Source organism: Oncorhynchus clarkii, chromosome 12, assembly GCF_045791955.1.
Source record: "Oncorhynchus clarkii lewisi isolate Uvic-CL-2024 chromosome 12, UVic_Ocla_1.0, whole genome shotgun sequence".
Classification (NCBI taxonomy): Eukaryota; Metazoa; Chordata; class Actinopteri; order Salmoniformes; family Salmonidae; genus Oncorhynchus; species Oncorhynchus clarkii.
In genome coordinates this window covers 2,097,511-2,115,637 of record NC_092158.1, presented here as the reverse complement: position 1 = coordinate 2,115,637, position 18,127 = coordinate 2,097,511, and the positions used below count along the sequence as shown (strand labels likewise).

Here is an 18,127-nt window from a genome sequence, read left to right as displayed (position 1 = left end):
CCTCCAAAGATTTTCTATTGGGTTCAGGTCTGGAGACTGGCTAGGCCACTCCAGGACCTTGAGATGCTTCTTACGGATCCACTCCTTAGTTGCCCTGGTTGTCTGTTTCGGGTCGTTGTCATGCTGGAAGACCCAGCCATGACCCATCTTCAATGCTCTTACTGAAGGAAGGAGGTTGTTGGCCAAGATCTCGCGATACATGGCCCCATCCATCCTCCCCTCAATACGGTGCAGTCGTCCTGTCCCCTTTACAGAAAAGCATCCCCAAAGAATGATATTTCCACCTCCATGCTTCACGGTTGGGATGGTGTTCTTGGGGTTGTACTCATCCTTCTTCTTCTTCCAAACACGGTGAGTGGAGTTTAGACCAAAAAGCTCTATTTTTGTCTCATCAGACCACATGACCTTCTCCCATTCCTCCTCTGGATCCTCCAGATGGTCATTGGCAAACTTCAGACGGGCCTGGACATGCGCTGGCTTGAGCAGGGGGACCTTGCATGCGCTGCAGGATTTTAATCCATGACGGCGTAGTGTGTTACTAATGGTTTTCTTTGAGACTGTGGTCCCAGCTCTCTTCAGGTCATTGACCAGGTAGTAGTGTAGTTCTGGGCTGATCCCTCACCTTCCTCATGATCATTGATCCCCCACGAGGTGAGATCTTGCATGGAGCCCCAGACTGAGGGTGATTGACCGTCATCTTGAACGTCTTCCATTTTCTAATAATTGCGCCAACAGTTGTTGCCTTCTCACCAAGCTGCTTGCCTATTGTCCTGTAGCCCATCCCAGCCTTGTGCAGGTCAACAATTGTATCCCTGATGTCCTTACACAGCCCTCTGGTCTTGGCCAGGTTGGAGTCTGTTTGATTGAGTGTGTGGACAGGTGTATTTTATACAGGTAACGAGTTCAAACAGGTGCAGTTAATACAGGTAATGAGTGGAGAACAGGAGGGCTGTGAGAGCCGGAATTCTTACTGGTTGGTAGGTGATCAAATACTTATGTCATGCAATAAAATGCAAATTAATTACTTAAAAATCATACAATGTGATTTTCTGGATTTTTATTTTTATTTTTTTTTATTTTTTGTTTTTTAGATTCCGTCTCTCACAGTTGAAGTGTACCTATGATAAAAATTACAGACCTCTATATGCTTTGTAAGTAGGAAAACCTGCAAAATCGAGAGTGTATCAAATACTTGTCTCCCCACTGTAATTGCAAAAGGGTTTTCTAATGATTAATTATCCTTTTAAAATGATAAACTTGGATAAGCTAACACAACGTGCCATTGGAACACAGGAGTGATGGTTTCTGATAATGGGCCTTTGTACGCCTATGTAGATATTCCATTAAAATCTGACGTTTCCAGCTACAATAGTCATTTACAACATTAACAATGTCTACACTGTATTTCTGATCAATTTGATGTTATTTTAATGGAGAAAAACAAGGACATGTCTAACTGACTCCAAACTTTTGAATGGTAGTGTATCTGTGAGTTGTATTGAGTTCAGAGAGGCCTCACATATCTGCGAGTTGCGATTTACAGATACAGTGGGGCAAAAAAGTATTTAGTCAGCCACCAATTGTGCAAGTTCTCCCACTTAAAAAGATGAGAGAGGCCTGTAATTTTCATCATAGGTACACTTCAACTATGACAGACAAAATGAGAAAAAAAAAATCCAGAAAATCACATTGTAGGATTTTTCATGAATTTATTTGCTAATTATGATGGAAAATAAGTATTTGGTCACCTACAAACAAGCAAGATTACCAACTACTCTTCCTGGGGTCATGAAACATGACATAAGACATAGTACAGAACATTGTTAGTCCAGGACTGAAATACATTTTAAATGTCACACATAGTCTACGTATCAGTGTCCACAACGATGGAGCAGCAGACCAAGCAATGTTGAGAGGAGGACACTATACCTTCATCCATTAACAGGTAAAAAGGAGATGGAATCTATTACTTGTCATTGGTGATATTTCCATGTTGGGATAGTTGTTCACTTAATTGTTATCACTAGTTCCTCTACAATATAAACAAACATCTGGTGCTTGGTGGAATGTCAAGTGATTGGGACACAGCCAAAGTCATCTGGATAGCCCTCCCTGGCAAGGGGGGAGCCACTGGGCAGCAGTACGCAATGTACCCTGGACTGGACAGGCAGAAAAATAGGAGAAAAATGTGTTAAATTACAAATGTCTCCAGGTATGAATATCGCAAAAAAATATGATCACTAACTAACTAGGTTTCCATCCAATTGGCGACAGATTTTCAGGTGAATATTAAATAATGTGCATGAAGAAAATATGACTTGTTGCAGATACAAATCAGTGGCATACTACATGTACTTTTTAGCTGAAACCCTAGACTCACTCCAATTCACATTCCACCCAAACAGATCCACAGATTACGCAATCTCAATCACACTTTCCCACCTGGACAAAAGGAACACCTTTGTGAGAATGCTGTTCATTGACTACAGCTCAGACTTCAACACCATAGTGACCTCAAAGCTCATTGCTAAGCTAAGGACCCTGGGACTAAACACCTCTCTAAACACCTCTCTCTGCAACTGGATCCTGGGCTTCCTGACGGGCCGCCCCCAGGTGGTAAGGGTAGGAAACAACACATCTGCCACGCTGATCCTCAACACTGGTGCTCCCCAGGGGTGCGTGCTCAGTCCCCTCCTGTACTCCCTGTTCACCCACGACTGCATGGCCAAGCACAACTCCAACACCATCATTAAGTTTGCTGACAACACAACGGTGGTAGGCCTGATCACCGGTGACGATGAGTTAGCATATAGGGAGGAGGTCAGAGACCTGGCCAGGTGGTGCCAGGACAACACACTCCTCCATGGCCTGCATACTCACCAGACATGTCACCCATTGAGCATGTGTGGGATGCTCTGGATCGACGTGTACAACAGCGTGTTCCAGTTCCCACCAATATCCAGCAACTTCGCACAGCCATTGAAGAGGAGTGGGACGACATTCCACAGGCTACAATCAACAGCCTGTTAAACTCTACATGAAGGAGATGTGTCGTATTGCATGAGGCAAATGGTGGTCACACCAGATCAAATCAAATTATTTGAAATAATATTTTTTTTAGTATTCTAATGTTATGTAAGACCTTCATAAAGACAACTAATGATTTTTCTTCCGATATCATATACGAAATGTTTCTATTAGACTGTTAGAATGTCATTGGCAGGAAGTGTACAAAATTGGCTTTAGGCCTACGTTTTTCACTAGGCCTTTGTAAAATTATACAAAACATATCCTTGAACATATCTAAACAAACAAACTATTGTTGTTATATTTTAAATGGATATATTTCCACTAAATATTCTTCATTTATGCACTATTTATCAAGAATTGGTGATTATGTTTGCACACCTTGTGGTTTGATATGCATCTGATGCGTATACTAAAGGGGACACCTTTTAATGTAATGTTCTCAACGTTCTCTAATGAGTTATAGGCTGAAAGGCCAGGAGGTTCTAGTGTTAAACAACTTAAACCAGCTGTTCTGTCAACAATATTACAACATCAAAGGACTGTTTTGTGCACCCTGATACATGACAGCACAACCGGACAGATGTACTGTTCTGGGAACCTATCTCTTGTCATATTCCCACGATGTTCCCACATCCGAAATACATGTTTTAGGAACTTTTAAAGAACATCACTGTTCTAAGAACGTTATTGTAACATCATGTGAATGTTTTTTGCACCCTAAAATAAAGATTGTATAATCATCCACACAACTGGACAGTTCATCTTCTGTGATGTCCCCACAATGTTCCCTACAAACTGTAAACACAACGTAACGAAACATTCTGGAGAACCTTATAAGAACAGACTCAATGTGTTCTGAGAATCTTATAAGAACAGACTAAATGTGTTCTGAGAACCTTATAAGAACAGACTAAATGTGTTCTGAGAACCTTATAAGATCAGACTAAATGTGTTCTGAGAACCTTATAAGAACAGACTAAATGTGTTCTGGGAACCTTATAAGAACAGACTAAATGTGTTCTGAGAACCTTATAAGAACAGATTAAATGTGTTCTGAGAACCTTATAAGAACAGACTAAATGTGTTCTGAGAACCTTTAAAGAACAGACTAAATGTGTTCTGAGAACCTTATAAGAACAGACTAAATGTGTTCTGAGAACCTTATAAGAACAGACTAAATGTGTTCTGAGAACCTTATAAGAACAGACTAAATGTGTTCTGAGAACCTTATAAGAACAGACTAAATGTGTTCTGAGAGCCTTATAAGAACAGACTAAATGTGTTCTGAGAACCTTATAAGATCAGACTAAATGTGTTCTGAGAACCTTATAAGAACAGACTAAATGTGTTCTGAGAACCTTATAAGAACAGACTAAATGTGTTCTGAGAACCTTTAAAGAACAGACTAAATGTGTTCTGAGGACCTTATAAGAACAGACTAAATATGTTCTGAGAACCTTTAAAGAACAGACTAAATGTGTTCTGAGAACCTTAAAAGAACAGACTAAATGTGTTCTGAGAACCTTATAAGAACAGACTAAATGTGTTCTGAGGACCTTTAAAGAACAGACTAAATGTGTTCTGAGAACCTTATAAGAACAGACTAAATGTGTTCTGAGAACATTATAAGAACAGACTAAATGTTTTCTGAGAACCTTATAAGAACAGACTAAATGTGTTATGGGAACGTTCTTGCAACATTAGGTGAATGTTTTATATAAACATTGTATCATCTTCAGCACAACTGGACAGTTTTTATGTTATAAGAACATTTTCTGCAACCTAACGAATGTTCTGGGAACTATCATAGAAACATTTTAGGTTTGCTGGGAACATTTTGGTGAATATTAGGAAAACATTCCAAGGATATTTCATTTAAAACATGAATAAAAACATATATACTTTTTATATATATATATATGTGATCAAAAACATTATTTTAATGTTTTTTGGGATGTTATCATTCTACTGTTAGATAAAACCCAAACTAGCGCTTAATGGGAATATTAGCTAATGTTCTGGGAATGTTCCAGGTTTGCTGGGTCCTGGTCAAAGTAGTGCACTATATAGGAATAGGGTTCTGGTCTAAAGTAGTGCACCATATAGGGAATCGGGTTCCATAGGGTTCTGGTCTAAAGTAGTGTACTATATAGGGAATAGGGTTCTATAGGGCTCTGGTCTAAAGTAGTGCACTATATAGGGAATAGGGTTCCATAGGGCTCTGGTCTAAAGTAGTGCACTATATAGGGAATAGGGTTCTATAGGGCTCTGGTCTAAAGTAGTGCACTATATAGGGAATAGGGTTCCATAAGGCTCTGGTCTAAAGTAGTGTACGATATAGGGAATAGGGTTCCATTTGGGACACAAGGGTATTCTCACCGCTCCATGGACAAGCCTGCAGTAGGGGGCTCCAGTCACTCCACTGGCTGTCTGGGTTGATGTCGTCCTGGGCTCTCACCTGCAGCTGGTGGGCGTGGCCTGCTAGGGCATCAGTTATCAACAGGGGGCTGGACTTAGACTCCACCTGGAGGGGGAAGAGAAGGAGTGGAGAGAGCAGAGAGGGATAGAGATATAGGGGGAGGGGATGAGAGAGATATAGGGGGAGGGGGTGAGATAGAGATATAGGGGGAAGGGTGAGATAGAGATATAGGGGAGGGGGTAAGATAGAGATATAGGGGGAGGGGTGAGATAGAGATATAGGGAGAGGGGTGAGATAGAGATATAGGGGGAGGGGTGAGATAGAGATATAGGGAGAGGGATGAGATAGAGATATAGGGGGATGGGGTGAGATAGAGATATAGGGGGAGGAGGTGAGAGAGATATAGGGGGAGGGGGTGAGATAGAGATATATGGGGAGGGGGTGAGATACAGATATAGGGGGAGGAGTGAGATAGAGGTATAGGGGGAAGGGTGAGATATAGGGGGAGGGGTGAGATAGAGATATAGGGGGAGGGGGTGAGATAGAGATATAGGGGGAAAAGGTGAGATAGAGATAAAGGGGAGGGGGTGAGATAGAGATATAGGGAAGGGGTGAGATAGAGATATAGGGGGAGGGGTGAGATAGAGATATAGGGGAGGGGGTGAGATAGAGATATAGGGGGAGGGGTGAGAGAGTATAGGGGGAGGGGTGAGATAGAGATATAGAGGGAGGGGTGAGATAGAGATATAGGGGGAGTGGGTGAGATAGAGATATAGGGGGAGGGATAGGGAGAAAGAGGGGAGAGAGAGATATAGGGGAGGGGTGAGAGAGAAATAGGGGGGAGAGGGGTGAGAGAGATATGGGGGAGGGATGAGATAGAGAAATTGGGGGGTGAGATAGAGATATAGGGGGAGGGATAGGGAGAGGGACAGGAGAGATTGAGATATAGGAGAAGGGATAGGGAGAAGGAGGGGAGAGAAAGATAAAGGGGAGGGGAGAGATAGAGATATAGGGGGAGGGATAGGGAGAGGGACAGGAGAGATTGAGATATAGGAGAAGGGATAGGGAGAAGGAGGGGAGAGAAAGATAAAGGGGAGGGGAGAGATAGAGATATAGGGGGAGGGATAGGGAGAGGGACAGGAGAGATTGAGATATAGGAGAAGGGATAGGGAGAAGGAGGGGAGAGAAAGATAAAGGGGAGGGGAGAGATAGAGATATAGGGGGAGGGATAGGGAGAGGGACAGGAGAGATTGAGATATAGGAGAAGGGATAGGGAGAAGGAGGGGAGAGAAAGATAAAGGGGAGGGGAGAGATAGAGATATAGGGGGAGGGATAGGGAGAGGGACAGGAGAGATTGAGATATAGGAGAAGGGATAGGGAGAAGGAGGGGAGAGAAAGATAAAGGGGAGGGGAGAGATAGAGATATAGGGGGAGGGATAGGGAGAGGGACAGGAGAGATTGAGATATAGGAGAAGGGATAGGGAGAAGGAGGGGAGAGAAAGATAAAGGGGAGGGGAGAGATAGAGATATAGGGGGAGGGATAGGGAGAGGGACAGGAGAGATTGAGATATAGGAGAAGGGATAGGGAGAAGGAGGGGAGAGAAAGATAAAGGGGAGGGGAGAGATAGAGATATAGGGGGAGGGATAGGGAGAGGGACAGGAGAGATTGAGATATAGGAGAAGGGATAGGGAGAAGGAGGGGAGAGAAAGATAAAGGGGAGGGGAGAGATAGAGATATAGGGGGAGGGATAGGGAGAGGGACAGGAGAGATTGAGATATAGGAGAAGGGATAGGGAGAAGGAGGGGAGAGAAAGATAAAGGGGAGGGGAGAGATAGAGATATAGGGGGAGGGATAGGGAGAGGGACAGGAGAGATTGAGATATAGGAGAAGGGATAGGGAGAAGGAGGGGAGAGAAAGATAAAGGGGAGGGGAGAGATAGAGATATAGGGGGAGGGATAGGGAGAGGGACAGGAGAGATTGAGATATAGGAGAAGGGATAGGGAGAAGGAGGGGAGAGAAAGATAAAGGGGAGGGGAGAGATAGAGATATAGGGGGAGGGATAGGGAGAGGGACAGGAGAGATTGAGATATAGGAGAAGGGATAGGGAGAAGGAGGGGAGAGAAAGATAAAGGGGAGGGGAGAGATAGAGATATAGGGGGAGGGATAGGGAGAGGGACAGGAGAGATTGAGATATAGGAGAAGGGATAGGGAGAAGGAGGGGAGAGAAAGATAAAGGGGAGGGGAGAGATAGAGATATAGGGGGAGGGATAGGGAGAGGGACAGGAGAGATTGAGATATAGGAGAAGGGATAGGGAGAAGGAGGGGAGAGAAAGATAAAGGGGAGGGGAGAGATAGAGATATAGGGGGAGGGATAGGGAGAGGGACAGGAGAGATTGAGATATAGGAGAAGGGATAGGGAGAAGGAGGGGAGAGAAAGATAAAGGGGAGGGGAGAGATAGAGATATAGGGGGAGGGATAGGGAGAGGGACAGGAGAGATTGAGATATAGGAGAAGGGATAGGGAGAAGGAGGGGAGAGAAAGATAAAGGGGAGGGGAGAGATAGAGATATAGGGGGAGGGATAGGGAGAGGGACAGGAGAGATTGAGATATAGGAGAAGGGATAGGGAGAAGGAGGGGAGAGAAAGATAAAGGGGAGGGGAGAGATAGAGATATAGGGGGAGGGATAGGGAGAGGGACAGGAGAGATTGAGATATAGGAGAAGGGATAGGGAGAAGGAGGGGAGAGAAAGATAAAGGGGAGGGGAGAGATAGAGATATAGGGGGAGGGATAGGGAGAGGGACAGGAGAGATTGAGATATAGGAGAAGGGATAGGGAGAAGGAGGGGAGAGAAAGATAAAGGGGAGGGGAGAGATAGAGATATAGGGGGAGGGATAGGGAGAGGGACAGGAGAGATTGAGATATAGGAGAAGGGATAGGGAGAAGGAGGGGAGAGAAAGATAAAGGGGAGGGGAGAGATAGAGATATAGGGGGAGGGATAGGGAGAGGGACAGGAGAGATTGAGATATAGGAGAAGGGATAGGGAGAAGGAGGGGAGAGAAAGATAAAGGGGAGGGGAGAGATAGAGATATAGGGGGAGGGATAGGGAGAGGGACAGGAGAGATTGAGATATAGGAGAAGGGATAGGGAGAAGGAGGGGAGAGAAAGATAAAGGGGAGGGGAGAGATAGAGATATAGGGGGAGGGATAGGGAGAGGGACAGGAGAGATTGAGATATAGGAGAAGGGATAGGGAGAAGGAGGGGAGAGAAAGATAAAGGGGAGGGGAGAGATAGAGATATAGGGGGAGGGATAGGGAGAGGGACAGGAGAGATTGAGATATAGGAGAAGGGATAGGGAGAAGGAGGGGAGAGAAAGATAAAGGGGAGGGGAGAGATAGAGATATAGGGGGAGGGATAGGGAGAGGGACAGGAGAGATTGAGATATAGGAGAAGGGATAGGGAGAAGGAGGGGAGAGAAAGATAAAGGGGAGGGGAGAGATAGAGATATAGGGGGAGGGATAGGGAGAGGGACAGGAGAGATTGAGATATAGGAGAAGGGATAGGGAGAAGGAGGGGAGAGAAAGATAAAGGGGAGGGGAGAGATAGAGATATAGGGGGAGGGATAGGGAGAGGGACAGGAGAGATTGAGATATAGGAGAAGGGATAGGGAGAAGGAGGGGAGAGAAAGATAAAGGGGAGGGGAGAGATAGAGATATAGGGGGAGGGATAGGGAGAGGGACAGGAGAGATTGAGATATAGGAGAAGGGATAGGGAGAAGGAGGGGAGAGAAAGATAAAGGGGAGGGGAGAGATAGAGATATAGGGGGAGGGATAGGGAGAGGGACAGGAGAGATTGAGATATAGGAGAAGGGATAGGGAGAAGGAGGGGAGAGAAAGATAAAGGGGAGGGGAGAGATAGAGATATAGGGGGAGGGATAGGGAGAGGGACAGGAGAGATTGAGATATAGGAGAAGGGATAGGGAGAAGGAGGGGAGAGAAAGATAAAGGGGAGGGGAGAGATAGAGATATAGGGGGAGGGATAGGGAGAGGGACAGGAGAGATTGAGATATAGGAGAAGGGATAGGGAGAAGGAGGGGAGAGAAAGATAAAGGGGAGGGGAGAGATAGAGATATAGGGGGAGGGATAGGGAGAGGGACAGGAGAGATTGAGATATAGGAGAAGGGATAGGGAGAAGGAGGGGAGAGAAAGATAAAGGGGAGGGGAGAGATAGAGATATAGGGGGAGGGATAGGGAGAGGGACAGGAGAGATTGAGATATAGGAGAAGGGATAGGGAGAAGGAGGGGAGAGAAAGATAAAGGGGAGGGGAGAGATAGAGATATAGGGGGAGGGATAGGGAGAGGGACAGGAGAGATTGAGATATAGGAGAAGGGATAGGGAGAAGGAGGGGAGAGAAAGATAAAGGGGAGGGGAGAGATAGAGATATAGGGGGAGGGATAGGGAGAGGGACAGGAGAGATTGAGATATAGGAGAAGGGATAGGGAGAAGGAGGGGAGAGAAAGATAAAGGGGAGGGGAGAGATAGAGATATAGGGGGAGGGATAGGGAGAGGGACAGGAGAGATTGAGATATAGGAGAAGGGATAGGGAGAAGGAGGGGAGAGAAAGATAAAGGGGAGGGGAGAGATAGAGATATAGGGGGAGGGATAGGGAGAGGGACAGGAGAGATTGAGATATAGGAGAAGGGATAGGGAGAAGGAGGGGAGAGAAAGATAAAGGGGAGGGGAGAGATAGAGATATAGGGGGAGGGATAGGGAGAGGGACAGGAGAGATTGAGATATAGGAGAAGGGATAGGGAGAAGGAGGGGAGAGAAAGATAAAGGGGAGGGGAGAGATAGAGATATAGGGGGAGGGATAGGGAGAGGGACAGGAGAGATTGAGATATAGGAGAAGGGATAGGGAGAAGGAGGGGAGAGAAAGATAAAGGGGAGGGGAGAGATAGAGATATAGGGGGAGGGATAGGGAGAGGGACAGGAGAGATTGAGATATAGGAGAAGGGATAGGGAGAAGGAGGGGAGAGAAAGATAAAGGGGAGGGGAGAGATAGAGATATAGGGGGAGGGATAGGGAGAGGGACAGGAGAGATTGAGATATAGGAGAAGGGATAGGGAGAAGGAGGGGAGAGAAAGATAAAGGGGAGGGGAGAGATAGAGATATAGGGGGAGGGATAGGGAGAGGGACAGGAGAGATTGAGATATAGGAGAAGGGATAGGGAGAAGGAGGGGAGAGAAAGATAAAGGGGAGGGGAGAGATAGAGATATAGGGGGAGGGATAGGGAGAGGGACAGGAGAGATTGAGATATAGGAGAAGGGATAGGGAGAAGGAGGGGAGAGAAAGATAAAGGGGAGGGGAGAGATAGAGATATAGGGGGAGGGATAGGGAGAGGGACAGGAGAGATTGAGATATAGGAGAAGGGATAGGGAGAAGGAGGGGAGAGAAAGATAAAGGGGAGGGGAGAGATAGAGATATAGGGGGAGGGATAGGGAGAGGGACAGGAGAGATTGAGATATAGGAGAAGGGATAGGGAGAAGGAGGGGAGAGATAGAGATATAGGGGGAGAGAAATATTTTTTTATTTCACCTTTATTTAACCAGGTGGGCTAGTGGAGAACACCTTTATTTAACCAGGTAGGCTAGTTGAGAACACCTTTATTTAACCAGGTAGGCTAGTTGAGAACACCTTTATTTAACCAGGTAGGCTAGTTGAGAACACCTTTATTTAACCAGGTAGGCTAGTTGAGAACACCTTTATTTAACCAGGTAGGCTAGTTGAGAACATCTTTATTTAACCAGGTAGGCCAGTTGAGAACACCTTTATTTAACCAGGGAGGCTAGTTGAGAACACCTTTATTTAACCAGGTAGGCTAGTTGAGAACACCTTTATTTAACCAGGGAGGCCAGTTGAGAACACCTTTATTTAACCAGGTAGGCCAGTTGAGAACACCTTTATTTAACCAGGTAGGCTAGTTGAGAACACCTTTATTTAACCAGGTAGGCCAGTTGAGAACACCTTTATTTAACCAGGTAGGCTAGTTGAGAACACCTTTATTTAACCAGGGAGGCTAGTTGAGAACACCTTTATTTAACCAGGTAGGCTAGTGGAGAACACCTTTATTTAACCAGGGAGGCTAGTTGAGAACACCTTTATTTAACCAGGTAGGCTAGTGGAGAACAAGTTCTCATTTACAACTGCGACCTGGCCAAGATAAAGCAAAGCAGTTCGACACATACAACAACACAGAGTTACACATGGAATAAACAAACATACAGTCAATAATACAGTAGAAAAGTCTATATACAGTGTGTCCAAATGAGGTAAGATTAGAGAGGTAAGGCAATAAATAGGCCATGGTGGCAATGTAATTACAATATAGCATTTAAACACTGGAATGGTAGATGTGCAGAAGATGAATGTGCAAGTAGAGATACTGGGGTGTAAAGAAGTAAGATTAATAAATAAATACAGTATGGGGATGAGATAGGTAGATAGATGGGTTGTTTACAGATGGACTATGTACAGGTGCAGTGATCTGTGAGCTGCTCTGACAGCTGGTGCTTAAAGTTAGTGAGGGAGATATGAGTCTCCAGTTTCAGATATTTTTGCAGTTCGTTCCAGTCATTGGCAGCAGAGAACTGGAAGGAGAGGCGGACAAAGGAGGAATTGGCTTTGGGGGTGACGAGTGAGATATTCCTGCTGGAGCGCGTGCTACGGGTGGGTGTTGCTAGGGTGACAAGTGAGCTGAGATAAGGCGGGGCTTTACCTAGCAGAGACTTGTAGATGACCTGGAGCCAGTGCGTTTGGCGACGAATATGAAGCGAGGGCCAGCCCACGAGAGTGTACAGGTCGCAGTGGTCGGTTGTATATGGGGCTTTGGTGACAAACGGATGGCACTGTGATAGACTGCATCCAATTTGTTGAGTAGAGTGTTGGAGGCAATTTTATAGATGACATCACTGAAGTCGAGGATCGGTAGGAAAGTCAGTTTTACGAGGGTATGTTTGGCAGCATGAATGAAGGATGCTTTGTTGCGAAGTAGGAAGCCGATTCTAGATTTAATTTTGGATAGGAGATGTTTAATATGAGTCTGAGAGGAGAGTTTACAGTCTAGCCAGACACCTAGGTATTTGTAGTTGTCCACGTATTGACAGAAGTCAGAACCTTCCAGAGTAGTGATGCTGGACGGGCGGGTGGGTGCAGGTAGTGATCGATTGAAGAGCATGCATTTAGTTTTACTTGCATTTAAGAGCAGTTGGAGGCCACGGAAGGAGAGTTGTATGGCATTGAAGCTCGTCTGGAGGGTTGTTAAACACAGTGTCCAAAGAAGGGCCAGAAGTATACAGAATGGTGTCGTCTGCGTAGAGGTGGATCCGAGTATCACCAGATAGGGGGAGGGAGGAGATAGAGATGTAGGGGGAGGGAGAGCGAGAGCGAGGGGAGAAATGGAGAGACAGTATGATGACTAGAGGAACTAACGTTAGACCAGATGCTGGATCCTACAGGACGGTAGCGGAGCTGGAAGCGGAGGGGGAAGGGCACAGCGTCGTGGAGCCAGGAGGCAGGGTTCGTCCAGTACACCTGGAGCCTCATGGGATATCCTACCATCCCCACTGCTGTTACTGCCTCTGGGGGGTCTGGCTGCACTGTAGACACACAGAGAGAGGGGGGTGGGGGGGTGAGGAGTCATGCAACCAACACTGGTACACACAGAGAAGCACGCACACACTGATACACACACTGATACACACACACTGATACACATACACACTGATACACATACACACTGATACACACACACACTGATGCATGCACACAAGCTGGTACACACACACTGATACACACACACACACACTGGCACACACACAAACTGATACACACACACACTGATTCACACACACAAGCTGGTACACACACACACTGACACACACACTGGTACACACACTGATACACACACGCACACTGGCACACACACACTGGCACACACACACACTGATACACATACACACTGATACACACACACACACTGGCACACACACACTGGCACACACACACACACTGATACACATACACACTGATACACAAGCTGGTACACACACACTGATACACACACACACACACACACACACACTGGTACACACACACACACTGATACACACACACACTGGCATGCACACGCCGATACAAACACACAAGCTGGTACACACACACTGATACACACACACACACTGGTATACACACACTGGTACACACACACTGGTGCACACACACTGGTGCACACACACACTGATACACACACACACAATGGCACACACACACTGGCACACACACACACACTGGCACGCACACACTTATACACACTTATACACACACACACTGATACACACACACACACTGGCACACACACACAAGCTGGTACACACACACAGATACACACACACACACACACACACACTGGTACACACACACTGATACACACACACACACACTGGTACACACACTGATACACACACTGGTAAACACACACTGATACACACACACTGACACACACACACTGGCACACACACACACACTGGTACACACACACTGATACACACACACACTGGTGCACACACACACACTGGTACACACACACTGGTGCACACACACACTGATACACACACACACTGGTGCACAACCACATTTTACACACACAGAGAGAGACAGTAGTTAGGAATCAACACTGTGAACATTGACATGGTGTCGGTTAAGAAACCATGTTAGAATATTAACACATTTTGTGTTTTGCTAAGAAGCAGAATCAGAACAGCAGACAGCGAGACAGACAGGTACAGACAGACGGGTACAGACAGACAGACGGGTACAGACAGACAGGTACAGACAGACAGGTACAGACAGACAGGTACAGACAGACGGGTACAGGCAGGTAAAGAGATGGGTACAGACAGGTAAAGAGATGGGTACAGACAAGAACATAGAGATGGGTACAGACAAGTAATGAGATGGGTACAGACAAGAACATAGAGATGGGTACAGACAAGTAATGAGATGGGTACAGACAAGAACATAGAGATGGGTACAGACAAGTAATGAGATGGGTACAGACAAGAACATAGAGATGGGTACAGACAAGTAATGAGATGGGTACAGACAAGAACATAGAGATGGGTACAGACAAGTAATGAGATGGGTACAGACAAGAACATAGAGATGGGTACAGACAAGTAATGGGATGGGTACAGACAAGTAAAGAGATGGGTACAGACAGGTAAAGAGATGGGTACAGACAGGTACAGACAGACAGGTACAGACAGACAGGTACAGACAGGTACAGACAGACAGAGGTACAGACAGGTACAGACAGACAGACAGGTACAGACAGAGAGGTACAGACAGACAGGTACAGACAGACAGAGGTACAGACAGACAGAGAGGTACAGACAGGTACAGACAGAGCGGTACAGACAGGTACAGACAGACATGTACAGACAGACAGAGAGGTACAGACAGGTACAGACAGACAGACAGGTACAGACAGACAGGTACAGACAGACAGAGGTACAGACAGAGAGAGAGGTACAGACAGGTACAGACAGAGAGGTACAGACAGGTACAGACAGACCAGTACAGACAGAGAGGTACAGACAGACAGACAGAGAGGTACAGACAGACAGACATGTAAAGACATACAGGTACAGACAGACATACACATACAGACAGGTACAGACAGACATACACATACAGACAGGTACAGACAGACAGAGAGGTACAGACAGACAGACATGTAAAGACATACAGGTACAGACAGACAGAGAGGTACAGATAGGTACAGACAGACATACACATACAGACAGGTACAGACAAGACAGGTACAGACAAGAAAAGACAGACACGTAAAGACAGACAGGTAAAGACAGACGGCTACAGAAGGGTAAAGACACACATGTACAAATAAGTTAAGACAGACAGGTACAGACAGACAGAGAGGTACAGACAGACAGACAGACAGACAGGTACAGACAGAGAGGTACAGACAGACAGGTACAGACAGACAGAGAGGTACAGACAGGTACAGACAGACAGACAGGTACAGACAGACAGGTACAGACAGACAGAGAGGTACAGACAGGTACAGACAGACAGACATGTAAAGACAGACATGTACAGGCAAGACATGTAGAAACAGATGGGTACAGACAGACCAGTACAGACAGACAGGTACAGACAGACCAGTACAGACAGACAGGTACAGACAAGCAGAGAGGTACAGACAGGTACAGACAGACAGACATGTACAGGCAAGACATGTAAAGACAGACAGGTACAGACAGGTAAAGACAGACATGTAGACAGACACACAGCCAGGTAAAGACAGACAGGTACAGACAGACATGTAAAGACAGACAGGTACAGACAGACAGGTAAAGACAGACATGTAGACAGACACACAGACAGGTAAAGTCAACAGGTACAGACAGACATGTAAAGACAGACAGGTACAGACAGACAGGTAAAGACAGACATACACATACAGACAGGTACAGACAAGACAGGTACAGACAGACAGGTAAAGGCAGACAGGTACAGACAGACAGGTAAAGACAGACATACACATACAGACAGGTACATAGAGACAGGTACAGACATACATGTAAAGACAGACAGGTAAAGAGAGGCAGGTACATACAGACATGTAAAGACAGACAGGTACATACAGACATGTAAAGACAGACAGGTACAGACAGACAGGTAAAGACAGACATACACATACAGACAGGTACAGACAGACAGGTACAGACAGGAAAAGACAGGCAGGTACAGACAGGAAAAGACAGGCAGGTAAAGACAGACAGGTACAGACAGACACATGCAGACAGGTACAGACAGACGGGTACAGACAGACTGGTACAGACAGGTACAGACAGGTAAATACAGACAGGTACAGACAGGTAAAGACAGGCAGGTACAGACAGGCACAGGCAGACAGGTACAGACAGGTAAAGACAGGCAGGTACAGACAGGTACAGACAGGTACAGATAGGCAGGTACAGACAGGTACAGACAGGCACAGGCAGACAGGTACAGACAGGTACAGACAGGTAAAGACAGGCAGGTACAGACAGGTAAAGACAGGCAGGTACAGACAGGTACAGACAGGTAAAGACAGGCAGGTACAGACAGGTAAAGACAGGCAGGTACAGACAGGTACAGACAGGCACAGGCAGAAAGGTACAGACAGACAGGTACAGACAGGTAAAGACAGGTACAGACAGACAAACAGTGTCCAGATGAGGCAGTGACCTACAGAGCTCATGGAACTTGACCATCAGGATGGTGGTCTGTGACCCCAGAGGGTTGGTCTCTGTGATGTTGATGTTATGGTAGTGTTGCCACATGGTAGGGTCTGTGATGGTGCACTGCTTCTGGGGAGGGGACGACACCACACACATCCTCACCTGGCTCTTATTACCCCTGGAGGGGGGGGAGAGGAGAGATTCTTCACTATCAACAACATGATATCTGTGTACCTACAGCACCATGCTGGTAGGAGAGGAGAGGACGGGTGGCTCACCTGTAAGAGGTGTGGTACTGGGCAGGCAGGAGGGTCTTCACAGACTCCACCCATGAACACAATACCAGGCTGTGATTGGACACACGACAGGAAACATTGAGCAGCCCGGGGGGATCTGAGGAAGAAGAGAGGAGAAATGATGATCACATGATCAACAACACAATATATGCAAGATTTATCTCAGTGTGTGAGGGACTGCAGCTCTCCCCGGGTATCCTTTCTAAGGAATGATTAAGATTTAGGTCACAGCCTCAGTCTATGAAGGGAGGAGAAGGGAGACTTACGCCCCAGCCTCAGTCTGGTTGTCCTGATGAGTCGTCCCCGGTCGTCATGGCAGCTGTAGTTTCCCTCGGCAGTGCGGTCAGCCTGCAGGAGGACCAGCTGACCATCTGATGTCACTCGGTGCTGCCATGGTAACATGGAACTCCTGTTCAGACGCCACTTCACTGATGTCCTGTGGAGACATTATGACGTCTGTGGACAATGTAGATGGAAATGGCTTGTATTGAGGCCTAGCCCTGGTTCCCACAGATAGCGATAGCCCTGGTTCCCACAGATAGAGAGAGCCCTAGTTCCCACAGATAGAGATAGCCCTGGTTCCCACGGATACAGATAGCCCTAGGTCCCACGGATACAGATAGCCCTAGTTCCCACGGATACAGATAGCCCTAGTTCCCACGGATACAGATAGCCCTGGTTACCACGGATACAGATAGCCCTGGTTCCCATGGATACAGATAGCCCTAGGTCCCACGGATACAGATAGCCCTAGTTCCCATGGATAAAGATAGCCCTAGTTCCCACGGATACAGATAGCCCTGGTTACCACGGATACAGATAGCCCTGGTTCCCACAGATAGAGAGAGCCCTGGTTCCCACAGATAGAGAGAGCCCTGGTTCCCACAGATAGAGAGAGCCCTGGTTCCCACGGATAGAGAGAGCCCTGGTTCCCACGGATAGAGATAGCCCTGGTTCCCACGGATATAGATAGCCCTTGTTCCCACAGATAGAGAGAGCCCTGGTTCCCACAGATAGAGAGATCCATGGTTCCCACAGATAGAGATAGCCCTGGTTCCCATGGATAGAGATAGCCCTGGTT

At 46.4% G+C, this 18,127-nt stretch overlaps 1 protein-coding gene across 4 annotated transcripts in view; it reads right to left on the bottom strand.

The window, feature by feature from the left end:
* LOC139422647 (interleukin-11 receptor subunit alpha-like) overlaps positions 1 to 18,127 on the bottom strand; it is a 121,096-nt gene that overhangs the window by 10,468 nt on the left and 92,501 nt on the right. For 3 of the 4 annotated variants that reach the window (XM_071173801.1, XM_071173800.1, XM_071173799.1), the window contains exons 4-8: positions 17,313 to 17,482; positions 17,029 to 17,143; positions 16,762 to 16,928; positions 12,936 to 13,102; positions 5,410 to 5,554 (exon numbers count right to left, since the gene is read on the bottom strand). In XM_071173801.1, the coding sequence (XP_071029902.1) occupies positions 5,410 to 5,554; positions 12,936 to 13,102; positions 16,762 to 16,928; positions 17,029 to 17,143; positions 17,313 to 17,482 (764 nt within the window). Of the gene's footprint in view, positions 1 to 1,686; positions 2,160 to 5,409; positions 5,555 to 12,935; positions 13,103 to 16,761; positions 16,929 to 17,028; positions 17,144 to 17,312; positions 17,483 to 18,127 lie in introns of those variants that run through there. The other variant, XM_071173802.1, reaches the window with a different exon arrangement.